The sequence below is a fragment of the Pongo pygmaeus genome, chromosome 10 (assembly GCF_028885625.2).
Source record: "Pongo pygmaeus isolate AG05252 chromosome 10, NHGRI_mPonPyg2-v2.0_pri, whole genome shotgun sequence".
NCBI classification, from domain to species: Eukaryota; Metazoa; Chordata; class Mammalia; order Primates; family Hominidae; genus Pongo; species Pongo pygmaeus.
Window position 1 is genome coordinate 97,146,944 of NC_072383.2, and position 16,973 is coordinate 97,163,916.

General features: G+C 39.9%; 1 protein-coding gene across 6 annotated transcripts in view; it reads left to right on the plus strand.

Annotated features, from left to right (window-relative positions):
• APAF1 (apoptotic peptidase activating factor 1) overlaps positions 1-16,973 on the plus strand; it is an 88,056-nt gene that overhangs the window by 39,853 nt on the left and 31,230 nt on the right. For all 6 annotated transcript variants that reach the window (XR_010122675.1, XM_054442254.2, XM_063646611.1 and 3 more), the window contains exons 17-18: positions 12,299-12,460; positions 16,251-16,379. Coding sequence is in view for 5 of the 6 variants with exons in the window: in XM_054442254.2 (XP_054298229.1) it covers positions 12,299-12,460; positions 16,251-16,379 (291 nt within the window). In the remaining variant the exon portion in view is untranslated. The remainder of the gene's footprint in view (positions 1-12,298; positions 12,461-16,250; positions 16,380-16,973) is intronic.

The following is a 16,973-nucleotide window of genomic DNA, read 5'->3' on the forward strand; positions in this document are numbered from 1 at the left end:
TGCTTATTGTAATGATTGTTTATGAATGGTGTACAACCTAATGCTTAAAGTTCTATAACGTAGGCTGGGCGCGGTGGCTCACGCCTGTAATCCCAGCACTTTGGGAGGCTGAGGTGGGTGGATCACAAGGTCAGGAGTTCAAGACCAGCCTGGCCAAGATGGTGAAACCCTGTCTCTACTAAAAATACAAAAATTGGCTGGGTGTGGTGGTGAGTGCCTGTAATCTCAGCTACTTGGGAGGCTGAGGCAGAGAATTGCTTGAACCCGGGAGGTGGAGGTTGCAGTGAGCTGAGATCATGCCACTCCACTCCAGCCTGGGCGACAGAGTGAGACTCCGTCTCAAAAAAAAAAAAAAAAGTTCTGTAATGTAGAATTTTTATTCTTTTAATTTGAATTCTTAAATTTTAAGTGTACATTTTGTTTCAAGCATATGTTCATAAAATATTTTGAGATCTGTTTTAGTTTATTTTGTGCTTCTGTAATTTATGTTGTGCTTCTATAAATTGTGAGTAATTTATAAAGAATGGAGATTTATTTCTTACAGTTCTGGGGGACAGGGTACCAGCAGAGAAAAAGGAAGAGAGTGAGGAGGCGGCTGAACTTACCCGTTTATCAGGAACCTAGATAATAGCATTAATCCATTCATGAGGGTAGCGCCCTCATGACCTAATCACTTTTGAAGGTCCCATCTCTCAATACTTGCATCGGGGATTAAGTATTTAACACATGAACTTTGGGGGACACGTTTAAACCACAGCAAGATCTATGGGTCAGGTTTATAAAGGATCTGGCTTTTGTTTTTGTTTTTGAGACAGTCTCACTCTGTCACCCAGGCTGGAGTACAATGGCGTGATCTTGGCTCACTGCAGCCTCTGCCTCCTGGGTTCAAGCGATTCTTGTGCCTCAGCCTCCCAAGTAGCTAGGAGTACAGGCGCCTGCCACCAAGCCTGGCTAATTTTTGTATTTTTAGTAGAGACGGAGTTTCACCACGTTGGCCAGTCTGGGGACCTGTTTTTACTTATAATTTATTCATTCTGCCTTTTATGTTATTGCTTTCTTGTTTTTGAGAAGCCACAAGGTAGGAAAAATGCAAGAGTTAGGGAAAAAAGCTTATTCAGCCTTCTGAAATTTATAGCCCTAAAAAAATGAAATAATTCTTCCTCAAATCACCACCTTCTCCAATAAGACTCCTAATTCCACTTTATTATTCCTGTCTCTACTGTCTCTCCTGCTTATTGACTGTCCTTTCTTTCTTTGGTCTTAAGATCAACCCATCTTTGACATTGTTGTCTCTTGGTCTACATTTTTCCCTCTTGTTCTGTAGTAGTTGCTCTAGTTCAGGCTGTTGTCTGCTCATGCCTGATAGCAACCATCTAAGATGCATTCTCCATCTCTTCTTATCTAAGTTCAGAGATACTAGAATAACCTTCTACCACTGTTTTCTTTCTTCCCTTTTTTTTTTTTTTTTGGGGAGACAGAGCCTCACTCTTTCACTCAGGTACCGTCACGGCTCACTGCAGCCTTCACTTCTGGTCTCAAGCAGTCCTCGTACTTCAGCCTCTCAAGTAACTGGAACCACAGGCATGTGCCATCACACCTGGCTAAATTTTTTTTTTTTTTTTTTTTTAGAGACAGGATCTCACTGTGTTGCCCATGCTTGTCTCCAGCCCCTGGGCTCAAGCAATCCCAAAGTGTTGGGATTATAGGCGTGAGCCACCAAGCCTGGCCTACCACTATTTTCTTTTCTTTTTTCTTTCTTCCTTTCCTTTTTTTTTTTAAACAGGGTCTTATTCTGTTGTCTAGGCTGGAGTGCAGTGGCATGATCCTGATCCTGGCCCACCACAGTCTATCTCCCGGGCCTCTTGAGTAGCTGGGACTGCAAGTGCCTGCTACCATGCCCAGTTAATTTTTTGTATTTTTATTAGAGATGGGGTTTTGCCCATGTTTCCCAGGCTGGTCTCAAACTCCTGGGCTCGAATAGTCTGCCTGCCTTGGCCTCCTGAAGTGTTGAGATTATAGGAGTGAGCCACTGCATCTGGCCCTACCACTATTTTCAACATAAATTATGCCATAGTATAAACTGTAGGAAACGCAGACTCATCGGGATGACTTCTAAGGTTCTTCACGTTCCATCATTCTGCCACATCCTTTCCTGTCAAGTTTGTTTCATCTAACCCCTATACCTTAATTGTCTGTTCTGGGCAAGGTGTTTTATTTCAGCTACTGTCCCTGTATGTGTTTCTTGGGATGTTTCCTATGTGTGCCCCTGTAGCTTTTCTTAGGATGTTTTTGCCTTCGATTTCACTTGCCATATTTTTTAATGCCCCTCAAAACTTTATGCAAAGCCTTTTGTGTGAGGGTGAGAGAGAGAGAGAGAGAGAGTGTGTGTGTGTGTGTGTGTGTGTGTGTGACAGGGTCTTACTTTGCCACCCAGGCTGGAATGCAGTGGTCTGGGCTAACTAAAGTGATCCTCCTGCCTCAACCTCCTGAGTAGCTGGGACTTCAGGCGTGTGTGACAATGCCTGGCTAATTTTGTTTAATTTTTGTAGAGATGGGGCCTCCCTGTGTTACCCAGGCTGGTCTTGAACTCCTAAGCTCAAGTGATCCTCCCACTTTGGTCTCCCAAAGTACCGAGATCACAGACGTGAGCCACCACACCTGGCCTGCAAAGCATTCTTCAGAAAGTGTTCACTTATAGCATCCATCTGTTTGGTTCTGAGTACATATATCTATCTATATCTATAGGAAGAAACTGCTTGGTTTGTCTTCTGATTTCCACTTATAAATGTGTTGTACTCTTCAGTCATTTTAATGTGTCTTCTGTTTCTTTGATTAGGTTGAATATAGGTTTATGATCTGCAGGGAACTTGTCATCTTTTTGTTGTATTATACCTTTCTTTGTAACTCATAGTACAGAATTGTACTCATGTATTCAGTAAATTTTCTTGACTATACCTTTCCTAGGAAAATACTTAAACACTCCTGGGCACTATTTTGTTTGTTAGAATCTCTAGGGAAGGAGATTCAGCAATGCAACTAACTCCTGAGAAAGGTAAACTGTTTTGATTCTGATACTCTGGTTGAATCTTTGATCTTGCTTTGCTGTTGGAAGATAACTGTTTTTGTATAAATTACTCCAGGGTATCTAAGAACTCTTTCTGGGTAGAATTCTACTTTGTAGAGTTTAGCTAGCTGTTAGTGGGTGCTGGGAGCATTCTTAGGTAGAATATTCAGGTAAGTGGATTTTGGCCTCTATGCTATATCTATCTGCTTCTTCCTTTAGGATGATCCATGTCTTGGGACGTTTTTCAGAATACCCGTGGATGGATTTAGGCAGCCCTCCTTTCATTTTGTCAGCCTGTTATTTCTTGGTTTTTACTCGGTGAAAGACTTCAGAAGAAGGCATTTTATATTTTAAGTTTTCCTTTCATCTTATCTCCTTTGCTAATTCCAAGTTCTGGGAAGACTGCATTATCCTTAGCATGTTTGCCATTATTATTAGGTTGCCAAATGTTCAAGAAAGCTGTAAAACTAGGCCATTTATGTGTTCTACAAATATAAGTTGTACAGCTCAGCTGGGCCTTATTTGCTGCTGAATTATGGTCTGTTCACCCCTAATTTATTTGCTTTTCCACTAGTGCCTATTCTAATCCTTTTCTGCTGTTCTTAAGCCCCTAACCCTTTTATTTTATGGCAATAATGTTACCTCATACCCATTCAAAGGGTTAAAACCATCCACCAAGAGTCCCCTATCATAAGCCCCCTCAAAAATTGCTGTAAAAAGCCTCTGCTCCATTTTTTCTCGTAACAGTGTCCAAAAAATCCTGTACTTGGGCCAGACGTGGTGGCTCACGCCTGTAATCCCAGCACTTTGGGAGGCCGAGGTGGGCGGATCATGAGGTCAGGAATTCGAGACCAGCCTGGCCAACATGGTGAAACCCCGTCTCTATTAAAAATACAAAAATTAGCTGGGCTTGGTGGTGCATGCCTGTAATCCCAACTACTCAGGAGGCTGAGGCAGGAGAATTGCTTGAACCCGGGAGGCGGAAGTTGCAGTGAGCTGAGATTGCGCCACTGCACTCAAGCCTGGGGGAAGAGCGAGACTCCGTCTTGAAAAAAAAAGAAAAAATCCTGCACTTGTACCTACTGTTTCTCCCTTTCCTTCTTTTCCTGGCACCTTGTTTCATTAGTTGTTTCCTCTCTATGTTGCTTCTTCAGATTTTTCTTCTTTTTAAATTATTTTCCACAGCTTACAAATGTTCTTGGGCCTTCCCGAGCCTTATAAAGCCAAAAAGTGAAAAACCTTTGATTCTTCCTTGATTGTATTGTTCTTTAAAAATTGTCATTCTGTTTTTCTCTTTCCCTTCATGACTGGGCTTCTTAAGTCATCTATACTTGCCTCTGTTTCCTGACTACCTACTCATTGCTTAACCATTTTTTAGCCTGGTTTCATCTTCCCTGTATTCCCTTGAAGAATGTAAACATCCAGTTTTATTTTCAGTTTCAATTTTTTTTGTAGTCTAAGGCCCTCTGGATTAGTGTGAAATCTGATATTTTTCTTTATCTGATCCTCATTATTTTTGTTGTATTACTATTGGTCAAACCCCCAATGACCACCTAGTTTTTTTGTTTTTTTGTGTTTTTTTTGAAACTCTCCTCATTTGACATCAATGTTTTATTCTTTCTCCTCTTAGCTCTCTGATCCCTTCATTAACTGTTTTCTCTGACCATTAAAAGGTAGCTGTTCCTGCAGCATCTAACCTTGGCTATCACCTCTATCACTGCTCTTCCATCCCAGTTCATTCAGTCTCATGGCTTCAACTCATCTTTTTTCAGGTATGTCATCTGCAGCCTTCATTTTATGAGCTGTGTCCTTCATTCCTAACTTACTGCTAGTTGTTGTCACTTAAGTAACATACCATGCCTCAAAGTTATTGTGCTCCAAACTGCGTTAATTATTCTCTTCTCAAACATCACCTACTTTTTATGTTTCTTTTTTTTTTTTTTTTAGACGGAGTCTGGCTCTGTTGCTGAGACTAGAGTGCAGTGGTGTGATCTCGGCTCACTGCAAGCTCTGCCTCCTGGGTTCATGCCATTCTCCTGCTTCAGCCTCCCTAGTAGCTGGGACTACAGGCGCCCGCTGCCATACCCGGCTAATTTTTTGTATTTTTCAGTAGAGACGGGGTTTCACCGTGTTAGCCAGAATAGTCTCGATCTCCTGACCTCGCGATCCGCCCGCCTCGGCCTCCCAAAGTGCTGGGATTACAGGCGTGAGCCACTGCACCTGGCCTATGTTTCATGATTTTTTAAAAAAAATTTCAACTTTTATTTAGATTCAGGGGTACATGTGTAGGTTTGTTATGTGAGTATATTGCATGATGCTGATGCCGAGGTTTGGGTACAACTGGTCCTGTCATCCAGATAGCATAGTACCCAATAGGTGCCTCATTCCCCCCTCCCCAACTCTAGTAGTCCCCAGCATTTATTGTTCTTATCTTTATGTCTTTGTGTACCCAGTGTTTAGCTCTGGCTTATAAGTGAGAACATGTGGTATTTGGTTTTCTGTTCCTGCATTAATTTGCTTAGGATAATGGCCTCCAGCTGCATTCATGTTGCTGGAAAAGGACATGATTTTATTCTTTTTTATGGCTGTGTTGTATCCCATGGTGTATACGTACCATATTTTCTTTAACCTTCCGTTGATGGGCACCTAGGTTGGTTCCATGTCTTTGCTGTTGTGAATAGTGCTGCAGCGAATATACAAGTGCATGTGTCTTTTTGGTAGAATGATTTATTTTCCTTTGGGTGTATACCCAGTAATGGGATTGCTGGGTTGAATGGTAGTTCTATTTTAAGTTATTTGAGAAATCTCCAAACTGCTTTACAAAGTCACTGAACAAATTTACATTCCCACCAGCAGTGTATAAGCTTTCCCTTTTCCCTGCAGCCTCCCTGGCATCTTTTATTTTTTGACTAAAAAAAAAAAAAATACATATATAAAAAATATATAGCAGTGTTTTGTAGTTCTCCTTGTAGAGATCTTTCACTTCTTTGGTTAGATGTATTCCTGGGTATTTTATTTTTTTGTGTGTGGCTACTGTAAATGGGATTGTGTTCTTGATTTGGCTCTCAGCTTTAATGTTATTGATGTACAGAAATGCTGCTGATTTTTTTTTTCTTAAATAGAAAGAAGGTCTTACTACGTTGGCCAGGCTGGTCTCAAACTCCTGGCCTCAAGTGATCCTTTGGCCTCAGCCTCCCAAAGAGCTGGGCTTACAGGCATGAACCACTGTGCCTGGCTAACTGATTTGTGTACATTGATTTTGACTAGAACAGTGTTCAGGGTTTACATCATTGTAACTAATCACAATTGAGCCACATTGTATGAATTTTTTTCCTCTCTCATTAGCTTTCTGTTTTGCCTGGGGTTGATAAGTCTGTTTTTTCATTTGTTTAGTTTTTAAATGTGCTTATCTTCAAACTTTCTCTTGTTAATTTGCTCCTTAAATGATTCAAACTTACCAGGCATTTTATAAGTCTTTTCTTGGAAACAACATTTTTGGAAGGTTCTATCTTGCTCCATTCTGGTCGGTAATGGTAATACTATTCCCAGAGTCCAGCTGCCATCCTGAGGTCTTCCTTACCATCATCCTAGGGATTCCTTTTGCTTTTCTCTTAAGTTGGAACCCTTGTTTTTCAGTTTTTTTTTTTTTTTTCATCTTCTTTCTTGGCTTACTTTCTCAGCTTGGTGGAGAATCTCCTCTAGCTTCCTAAGAAAGAATCTATGGGAAGTAAATTTTTAAGGTGTCTTTATTATAATGTCTAAAGATGTCTCTGTTTTTCACTTGCTGATTTGCTCAAGTTCCTTATGAATTCTGGATATTAGATCTTTGTTGGATGCATAGTTTAACAAGGCCAACAAAAGCAATGCGGGAGAGGACTCTCTATTCAATAAATTATGCTGGGATAACTGGCTAGCCATATGCAGAAGAATGAAACTAGACCTTTACCTTTTACCACATATAAAAATTAAAGATGGATTAAAAATTTAAATATATGACCTCAAGCTATTAAAATCCTAGAAGAAAACCTAGGAAATACCCTTCTTGACGTCAGTCTTGGCAAATAATTTTTGGCCAAGTCCTCAAAAGCAATTGCTACAAAAACAAACTTTGACAAGTGGAACCTAATTAAATGAAAGCTTCTGCATAGCAAAAGAAACTATCAACAGAGTAAACTGCCTACAGAATGGTGGCTTCTTTCAATTTGGAAACTTATCCTTCAGTTCTGGCGTTTACTTGAATTATTTGATTTCTTCCTATTTTCTCTTTTTGGAATGCTTGTGTTTCTGGATTAAAATTTTTTTTCCTCTCCTTCCTTCTTTTTGTCCATTTGCCCTACTTTTTGAAAGATTTCTTTAGCTTTATTTTTCTGTCCTTCTATTGAGTTTTAAATTTCTGCTACCATATTTTTAAGTATTCATTCTTGTGATCAGTTCCTTTTAAATATTCCGTTCTTGTTTCATGGATGCAGTATCTTTTATCTTTTTATGGGCATTAGTAATAGGGTTTTTTTTTGAAGTTTTCAGATTCCTGTGTAATAGATATTTTTCTATTTGTTGATTTTGGTTTCTGTTTGGATTTTAGACATAGATATATCTTAGCTATCTGATCCTTTGCTGTCTGCTCATATTTAAGAATACATCACCAACAAGTTGATTGGGAATTGTGAACTTTTAAATTGTGGTTTTCCTATGGGTTATCTGTTGTTATCATGAACTCTTTTTTTTTTTAGACAGTCTAGGTGTGTTGCCCAGGCTGGAGTGCTGTGGCACCATCTCAGCTCACTGCAAGATGAACTTTTGATGTCAAAGTCTTTATATCTTTTGTCTTGAACTGGTTGGGTGTCCAGAGTAAAAATTTTCTTTTCTCTTTTTTCTTTTTCTTGCATTTTTTTTCCCTCCCGAGATGGAGTCTTGCTCTTTTGCCCAGGCTGGAGTGCAGTGGCGTGATCTAAGCTCACCACAACCTCTGCCTTTTGGGTTCAAGCAGTTCTCCTGCCTCAGCTTCCCAAGTAGCTGGGATTACAGGCACGCATCACCACACCCGGCTCATTTTTGTGTTTTTAGTAGAGACGGGGTTTCACCATGTTGGCCAGGCTGGTCTTGAACTCCTGACCTCGTGATCCACCCTCCTTGGCCTCCCAAAGTTCTGGGATTACAGGTGTGAGCCACTGCGCCCAACCCCCACCCCCTTTTTTTTTGAGACAGGGTCTCACTCTGTCACACAGGCTGGAGTGCTGGAGTGCAGTGGTGTGATTGCAGCTCACTGCAGCCTCAACCTCCTAGGCTCAAGTGATCCTCCCACCTTAGCCTCCTGAGGACCTGGGGCTACAGGTGTGCACCACCATGCCTGGCTAGAAGAAATTTTAATCTCCTATTTGTAGGATATGACTCTGGCCAGTTCTGAGATGATATCTGGGCAGAGATCTCAACATTTAGAAAAAAGACTTTCTCTTAATTTCCCTGTTTTCAGGTGACCCTTCTCTCAACTGTGTTGGGTACAGAATAGCCTTGTATTCTGCCAGAGTAGGGACACAGGCACCCTGGGTTGCGAGTGGAGGGAGGAGATTTCAACGGACTTTTAAAGATTCCTCTTGACTTAGCTTCACCTTTATCAGAAGGTATTGGGTGCCAGCACTTCCTGAGTCTTTTTGGAGGACTTAGCTTCACCTTTATCAGAAGGTACTGGGTGTCAGCACTTCCTGAGTCTTTTTGGAGTTCTGTGGGGTGATTGGGCTGCTTGGATTTCCCCACTGCAAGCTCAGAATTTAATTTCTAGGAGTCTGCCTATTACTTGCCTTTCTGCCTTCTAGACTTGATGATTTTGTTGTTGCTGTCTCTTTCTCCATTTTCCTTCGCCTTGTGGATTATGCCTAGAGAGAAAAATTCCCATTACTATTGTTTACCTGAGTTTTGGGAGAGTTTGGAAATTGTCTTTGTCTGTTCTCTGTTTTCTGTAACATAACACCTGAGACTGGGTAATTTATAAAGAAAAGGGGTTTACTTGGCTCATGATTCTGATGGCCGGAAATTCCAGGATTGGGCAGCTGCACCTGATGAGGGCCTTCGGCTGCTTCCACTCATGGTGGAAAGGGGAAGGGAAGTGGGCGTGTGCAAAGAGATCATATGAAAAGAGAGGATTGAAGATAGCGAAACCCAGGAAGCCAGACTATTTTCAACAACCTGCACTCTTGAGAACTAATCCATTCCCAGAGAACTCACCCCAGTGGGAAGGCATTAGAAGGCATTCATCTGTTTATGAGGGATCCACCCCCATGACCCAGACACCTCCTATCAAACCCTACTTCCCAACACTGCCACAGTGGGGATCAAATTTCAATACGAGTTTGGGTCGGGATAAATAAACCGTCTCCAAACCATAGCAGAGCTGTATGAGTTCGCTCTGCATCTTTAACACCTGAACCCTATTTCTTTCAGCAACACTATTGTCTGTACTCGCCTGTGCTTGAAACTCGGGAGTGATCTTTTTGTTTGTTTGTTTGTTTTTAGAGATGGGGTTTCACCATGTTGCCCAGGCTGGTCTTGAACTCCTGGGCTCAAGTGGTCCGCTTGCCTCAGCCTCCCAAGGTGCTAGGATTACAGACATGAGCCACTGCACCCTGCCGGGAGTAATCAGTCTTTTCACTTAAAATGTATTTATTGAATACTTAGTGTGTGCCAGATGCTGTACTAGGCATTTGGATTTTAAACACTGAAAAAGAAAAAAGTATACTTCCTGGCTGTTCTGAACTGTTCAGAATAAAGTTGGGGAGAACATAAGTGAATAGATGAACCATGAAAATGATAAAAGTATGAAGACAGTGCTCTGAGAGCAGATAAGGACTCTGTTGGGGAAGGGTTCACATACCTGATACTACAACCAGATTGAACTTGTTCTTCTTTTTCATTGTCTTCATTGTCTCATTTTGTACTTTAGCTTGTGCTGATCCCTTGGAATAGGCTCTAGGCCCTGGAGTGTTCCCCTGTCTTTTTGATGTTGAAATTCTCTGTCTTAAGCTGGTATAAGATAGGCTAATCTCAGGGAGTAGAGTGAGGTGGCTACCTCCTGTACAAAGTGTTCCCTCAAGCCCTCAGCTTGAATACAGCCTCCCCACTGTGCTATACCTTTTCCTCTCAAATGACACCTGACATATTTTGTGTTTAAGTTATTTATGTGCTTGTCTTAATTCCCTTAGTGGTCTGTCAATTCCTTGAGGGTAGTATCTGTATCTGATTCATTTATATAGTCTCAAAGTGACTAGCATAATGTTTAATAAATGTGTTAAAGATGATAAACCCTTGCCGTGTCACTTGAAGTCAAACTAAGACTTCTTCAAACTCGGATACTTTTTAAAAAGTCGTCATTTGACAGGGACAGGATTTTGATTTCCATATTCATGTATGAGTATCAAAATGTGATTGTGGTGCACAGAGTACTCGCAGCAGGGGACAGACACTACTGCACTCTTGGTGAGAACTGCCCATGTTTGTTGTGGCTTTCCCACCGTGCTGTTAAGTCAGTATCATTGGTTGGTTCACACGGATATAATGACAGGTAGTAAGCAGAGGTCCTGCAAAATGATGTTAGATAACAGCATTTCAAGGTCAGATTCTCCTGTAAGCTTTTACCTTTTGAGAGGATGAAAACTGTAAAATTATGTCCTGCCCCAAATGACTCTATAACTTTTTAAGCATTTTATAGGGTATCATGTTGATAAGCGTGTGCTTTTCAGGCTCTGAGATGAACTATTTTAAAATGTGAGTTCTATTTAAAAATTGCCATTTAAAGCATGCAGAGGCCTGGGGTGCACAGGGACCCTGGATACAGTGTAGCTACTTGCTCACAATGAAATGCTGGTATTAGTTTATGTGGTCCCTCAATATGTGGGATTTCATCACTGCTTGGATAGAAGCTGAAGTGGGGTCCAGAAAGAGATGCAGTTTAGACATGTGTAATCAAGTTGGATTGTGCTACTTTTGTTTTTCTTTGTAAAATTCAGGCAATAGTTGCTTTTTCTTTTTGTTTTTAAAATTTTTTTTAAATTGAAAACAAAACAAAACAGATGAGGTCTCACTGTGTTGCCCAGGCTGGTCTTGAACTCCTGGGCTCAAGTGATCCTCCCACCTTGGCTTCCCAAAGTGTTGGGATTACAGGCGTGAACCACTGTACCCAGCCTGATTTTCATATTAAATCATATATTTCTCATATATTCTGATTTCTCATATATTCTGGATAATGTAACTGAAGGTTCAGGCTTTTATTTTTATTTATTTATTTTTCTCTTTAGTATCAGGGAAGGCTGTTTTAGCACCTGCTATCTCTTTTGCATTACCCAGATTACCCGCAGTTGTTGCAAGTAGACAAGTTTTGGTTTTGGCCATGTTTCGTAGTATATATAATACTTCTTTTTACTCAAGAGAGATTTGAAAATGTACCTGGCCAGACAAATTAGGTTTTACCTGGGAGTTGTGCTTTGGAAGTGGACTTAAAGCCTGAGCAGCAGCTTTCTCCCCCCACCCCCATCCTTCTCCGTGGCCAACCTTTGGTTTGGGCATGGGCAGTCATTATCACTCTGTGAGGCTGAGACACTGCTCATGGCCCAGAGGAGTAAAGGTGGATCTTCTTGAAGGCCTTTGTCTTTTGTGCTATTCAAGTGGTCCTACTAGTGAGCAAAGTTTATGGTATTTTGTATCTCATTCCTCAGGATCCAGTTAGTTTTGTAGCCCTATCTAGCCCTGCCAAGCACACAGAGTCTTGCTTGTCCCTGTTTTCAGAGACTTCCTTATGTCTCTGGATGCTCTGCTAGGTCACGACCTAACTTGGATTGGGTCCTGTGTAGTCTTCCTGCTGTGCATGTGGAAGGTTTGTGAAGCACACTTCATCCCTGGCACAGCAGAGGGCAGCAGTGGCAAGTCGTGAGTCTCTTCATCTTACCACCTTTCTTCCACTTGTGTCCTTACTGTCAACATGTAATTTTTAGCTTCCACACCATGCAAGACTCTTAACTTTTTATTTAATTTTATATTCTGCATTTTGGGCAGTGCTTCTAATTTTTTCTTTTTAAGAACATAATAATGAAACTGGAGATCTTAATTTAAAAGCCTTACAAAAAGTCATGCATAGGTAAAAATAATTCATCAAGTGAAGTGGCTAAGTTTATGTGGCATTTAATTCAGGAAGAATTCTAGAGGTGTGATTTTAGAGTAAAACAAACTTTTTATTACTTTAATTCGAAGCTTTGGGATGTGACATCAGCAAATGAGAGGAAAAGCATTAATGTGAAACAGTTCTTCCTAAATTCAGAGGACCCTCAAGAGGATATGGAAGTGATAGTGAAGTGTTGCTCGTGGTCTGCTGATGGTGCAAGGATAATGGTGGCAGCAAAAAATAAAATCTTCGTAAGTACTTTAAAAAGCCAACTTCAGTCTGATTTAAAGAAAGTTAAAACTTCTGTTCATTTTTGCATTTTACAATGTTTATTCATAAAAATAAAGTCTAGCTGTGTGATTTTGGGCAGTCTTCCTAACCTGTCATGGTTCTTTGGAACTGTGCTCCATGAGATAAGGATGGCCTTGTAAGGAAAGGTCTCCATGGTTACACCGTTTGGGAAATATGTTTTGTATTGCTTTCCCCTATTAGGCACACGGTGTGAACTAACATATTCAGGGCCCCAGGAAGTCCTATTATACAATTTATGCCATCGAATCCAGTGTTCCTCAAATGTATTTAAAACATAGAATGCTTTCTTCATCACTCGTTTTTATTCTTCAATTTCGATTACATTGGTTTAGGTGATTTTTCAAAGTGCTTTCTTACACCTACAATTTTATGATTTGATGACTCTGACAGAAATGCTCATCAATGACTGAACAAGATTGTGAAATTTTTATAAAGTAAATGAGGAAAATATGAAAAAAGTAAATAAGAAAATGCTTTGCTTTTCTTCCCCACATCTAATAGTAGCTTGTATTTGTGGTATTCAGAGTGCTCTCACATATAATTTCTTTTGATGTGAGTATTCAAGAAGCAGCGGGTTACAGTAGCCCTATGATAATAATGAGGCAACTGAGGTTCAGAGCAGCCAAGTAATTTGTCTAAAGTTACATTGTGATTAGGAGAGCCAGATCTTCTGATTTATGGCTCATTTACATTCTGATCTAATAGTGATTTCAAAAGACTTGAATGAGGGATATTACTGTTTTAAAGAGCATAATTGACATATAGTATATGGTTATATAAGAACTCACTAGGGATCATGTATATGATTGTTATTGATCTAGTGCTGCAATCCTTGAATGTTGGTTGCTTATGAGTTTGTACCCCTTTAGCAGGAAACTAAGAGGAAAAATATCTCCCTTTAAGTTTGTTAAAATCTATAAGAACAGAAAAGAAACCACTGCATAAGCAAGACCTGAAGATTAAAACTTTTTTATTGTGATAAAATGCATATAATATAAAATTTGCCATTTTAACCATCTAAAAATGTGCATTTCAATGGCATTACATTCACGATGCTGTGTAACCATTACCACTATATATTTCCAAAACTTTTTCATCACCCTAAACAGAAACTTTGTAACCATGAAGTAATAACTCCTCTTTCCCCTCTCTTGCTAGACCTTTATAATCTCTAATGTAATCTGTGAATTTGCCTAGGTATTTCATATAAATGGAATCATATAATATTGGTCCTTTTGTGTCTGACTTATTTCATTGAGCATGTTTTCAGGGTTCATTCATGTTGTAGCATGTATCAGAACTGTATTTCTTCTTATGGCTCAATAATATTCCATTGTATGTATATATCACATTTTTTTCTTTTTTTTTTTTCTTACAAACCAGTGTTTATTTTCACATACAGCCTTGTTGTAACCAATGTACAGATCAAAACTCAAAATATTCCTCTTCAGAAAACTTTGGACCTTATTCCCTAGCTGGCCTATAATGGTTGAATTTCTGTCAAGTATAAATTTATGGATATAATGGGCTTAATTATTTAAGAGAATAACTGAGTGATTTGTGTGATCTGGGAAAAGGAATTGGACTATCATACTTGGGTTGTGTATCACATTTTTTTCATCCATTCATCTGTTGATGGACACTTGGTTTGTTTCCACCTTTTGGCTACTATGAATAATGCTGCAGCATTGGTGTACAAGTATCTATTTGAGACTTGTGTGTTTACCTAGGAGGGGAATTACTGGGTCATACGGTAATTCTTTATTTATTTAGTTTTCTGAGGAACCAGTAGATTTTTCCATAGCAGCTGCACCATTTTACATTCCACTAGCAATGTACAAGGGTTCCAATTTCTCCACATCCTTGATAAAACTTGTTATTGTTCATTTTTAAAATTATAGCCATCCTAGTAGGTGTGAAGTGGTTTCTCCTTGTGGTTTGATTTGCGTTTTCCCAATTACCAATGATGTTGAACAAAAGATAATTTTTTAAAAGATTTTAAGAGACCTGTTCTAGTGAGAGGAAAATAATTTTATATTGCATGAAATGCCTTGTTTTAAAAATCTGTACAGCAGTTCCCTGTTTTACCATGCTAAAAGAAAGCTACCCAAAGGTGTTCCTTAACTGCATGTAGATCCCGATTTCTTACCCTTTGGTCTCTCCTTCCTCCTCCTGTTATTTCTTTCTAATTCCTGTGTGAGTCTACTCCTATTGTTAGGTCTTTTTTCTTTTACTATTCCATAATTGGGACAACTGCCTATTCCACATTTGCCAAGTTTCCTCGATCACTGTCAGCCACTAATTTTTTAAAAAATGACCTGTCCTGGGAAGCATTTTAAATCTGATTTCCTGCCCTGTGTTTTTGGCCTCCGGCGCTATGCTGCCTACCATATGTGCATGCTTGCAGGGACTATGCATTCACTAAACATTTTTTTTTTTTTTTGAGATGGAGTCTTGCTCTTTTGCCCAGGCCAGAGTGCGGTGGCGCTATCTCGGCTCACTGCAAGCTCCGCCTCCTGGGTTCACGCCATTCTCCTGCCTCAGCCTCCCGAGTAGCTGGGATTACAGGCGCCCGCCACCGCGCCTGGCTAATTTTTTGTATTTTTAGTAGTGACGGGGTTTCACCATGTTAGCCAGGATGGTCTCGATCTCCTGCCTCGTGATCCACCCACCTCGGCCTCCCAAAGTGCTGGGATTATAGGCGTGAGCCACTGTGCCCGGCCCACTAAACATTTTAATAGCTCCCACTGGAAGCTTTTTTGTTTCTTTCTAAGGTCTATGTCTTGATCTTAAATCACTATACTGTATCAATACATGTAAATAAAAATCATCTTATTTGGCAAAAACTTTGGAAGAGTATATTCAGCATTTATAAGTCTTAAAAATTGAAGAAACTGCAGCCGGGTGTGGTGGCTCACACCTGTAATTCCAGCACTTTGGGAGGCCAAGGCGGGCGGATCACCTGAGGTCAGGAGGTCGAGACCAGCCTGACCAACATGGAGAAACCCTGTCTCTACTAAAAATAAAAAAATTAGCTGGGCGTGGTGGTGCATGCCTATAATCCCAGCTACTTGGGAGGCTGAGGCAGGAGAATTGCTTGAACCCAGGAGGTAGAGGTTGCAGTGAGCTGAGATTGCCCCAAGCCGAGATTATGCCATTGCACTCCAGCCTGGGCAACAAGAGCAGAAGTCTGTCTCAAAAAAAAAAAAAAAAAAAATTGAAGAAACTTGGATTACTCAAAAGCAGCTTTTTGGGGTTCAAAAACAGGAAAATGATTAATTATAATGGAGCAATTTGGTAGTTCTAGAGAGAAATAGAAATGATTGAGCTAATTTCATTTTAGCAAACCTCTGCTCTATATTATTTTGATCATCTTCATTTATGAGTATTTATTTTCTCTTTTGAATAAGCAAGCATTAGGGAGAACTACTCTGTATGTTAATTGGGCCAGTCTATTCATTTATTCACAAAGCTTTTATTTCTCTTTAGGCTAGCTCGAGAGCTTATCTGTGATGAATTTTCCTATAGAGAAAATATGTTTTAAGATGAGCAGTATTTTTAAAGTATATGTATATTGGTCCATATTTTGTTTATGACTGTCAATAATTATGCCAGTTATCAGTAATTGTCATTTTTTTTTCAGGACTTATATTTGAAATGGGAGGATATTAGAATAGGTTATCTCTTAAAGTATTTTACCTTCATAGGTATCTCTATTTATGTTGACAGCTTTTTGACATTCATACCAGTGGCCTATTGGGAGAAATCCACACGGGCCATCACAGCACCATCCAGTACTGTGACTTCTCCCCACAAAACCATTTGGCAGTGGTTGCTTTGTCCCAGTACTGTGTAGAGGTGAGTAGTTGAATGTATTCTATGAAGCCTGGGTTTCCAGAGATCAAAGATGACAGAGAATGGGCAGCTTAAACCATTAACTGCTGAGGAGCCTTGCTTGAGAAATTATATTTTCTTTATAGCCTAATGACCTCTAACTTTGGGATATTAAACCACATAGCCAGCTTTATTATTTTAACAGTGATTACAGACTTGATTTGACGGTATGACAGGGAATTCAGCAAGCATTTGCTGAATGCCTAACATGTGCCAGGAACTGGGAAAACAATGGAATGACTGCTGGTCATGAAACATGACGTCTCTTATCCAGTATAGATATGTGGCATTTCTTAAACCGTATAGGCACAGACTCTTTTCTTCTTAAAAGAGGTGGTAGGAAATGAGTCCAGTTCAGATTTCTTAGATCATTGAGTAGGATAAGATAGGATGTTCACTGCCAGGCACTAATGAATAAAATAACTCATATAAATTACTTTTTTATAATTTTGTACTTACCTGTTAAATTTTATGTTCAGAGTGTATACCTAGCTGGCCCTGGAAGAATTCCACCCAGTGAAGTGCTATCTTAGTTTTTTCATAAAGTAGTGAATTATT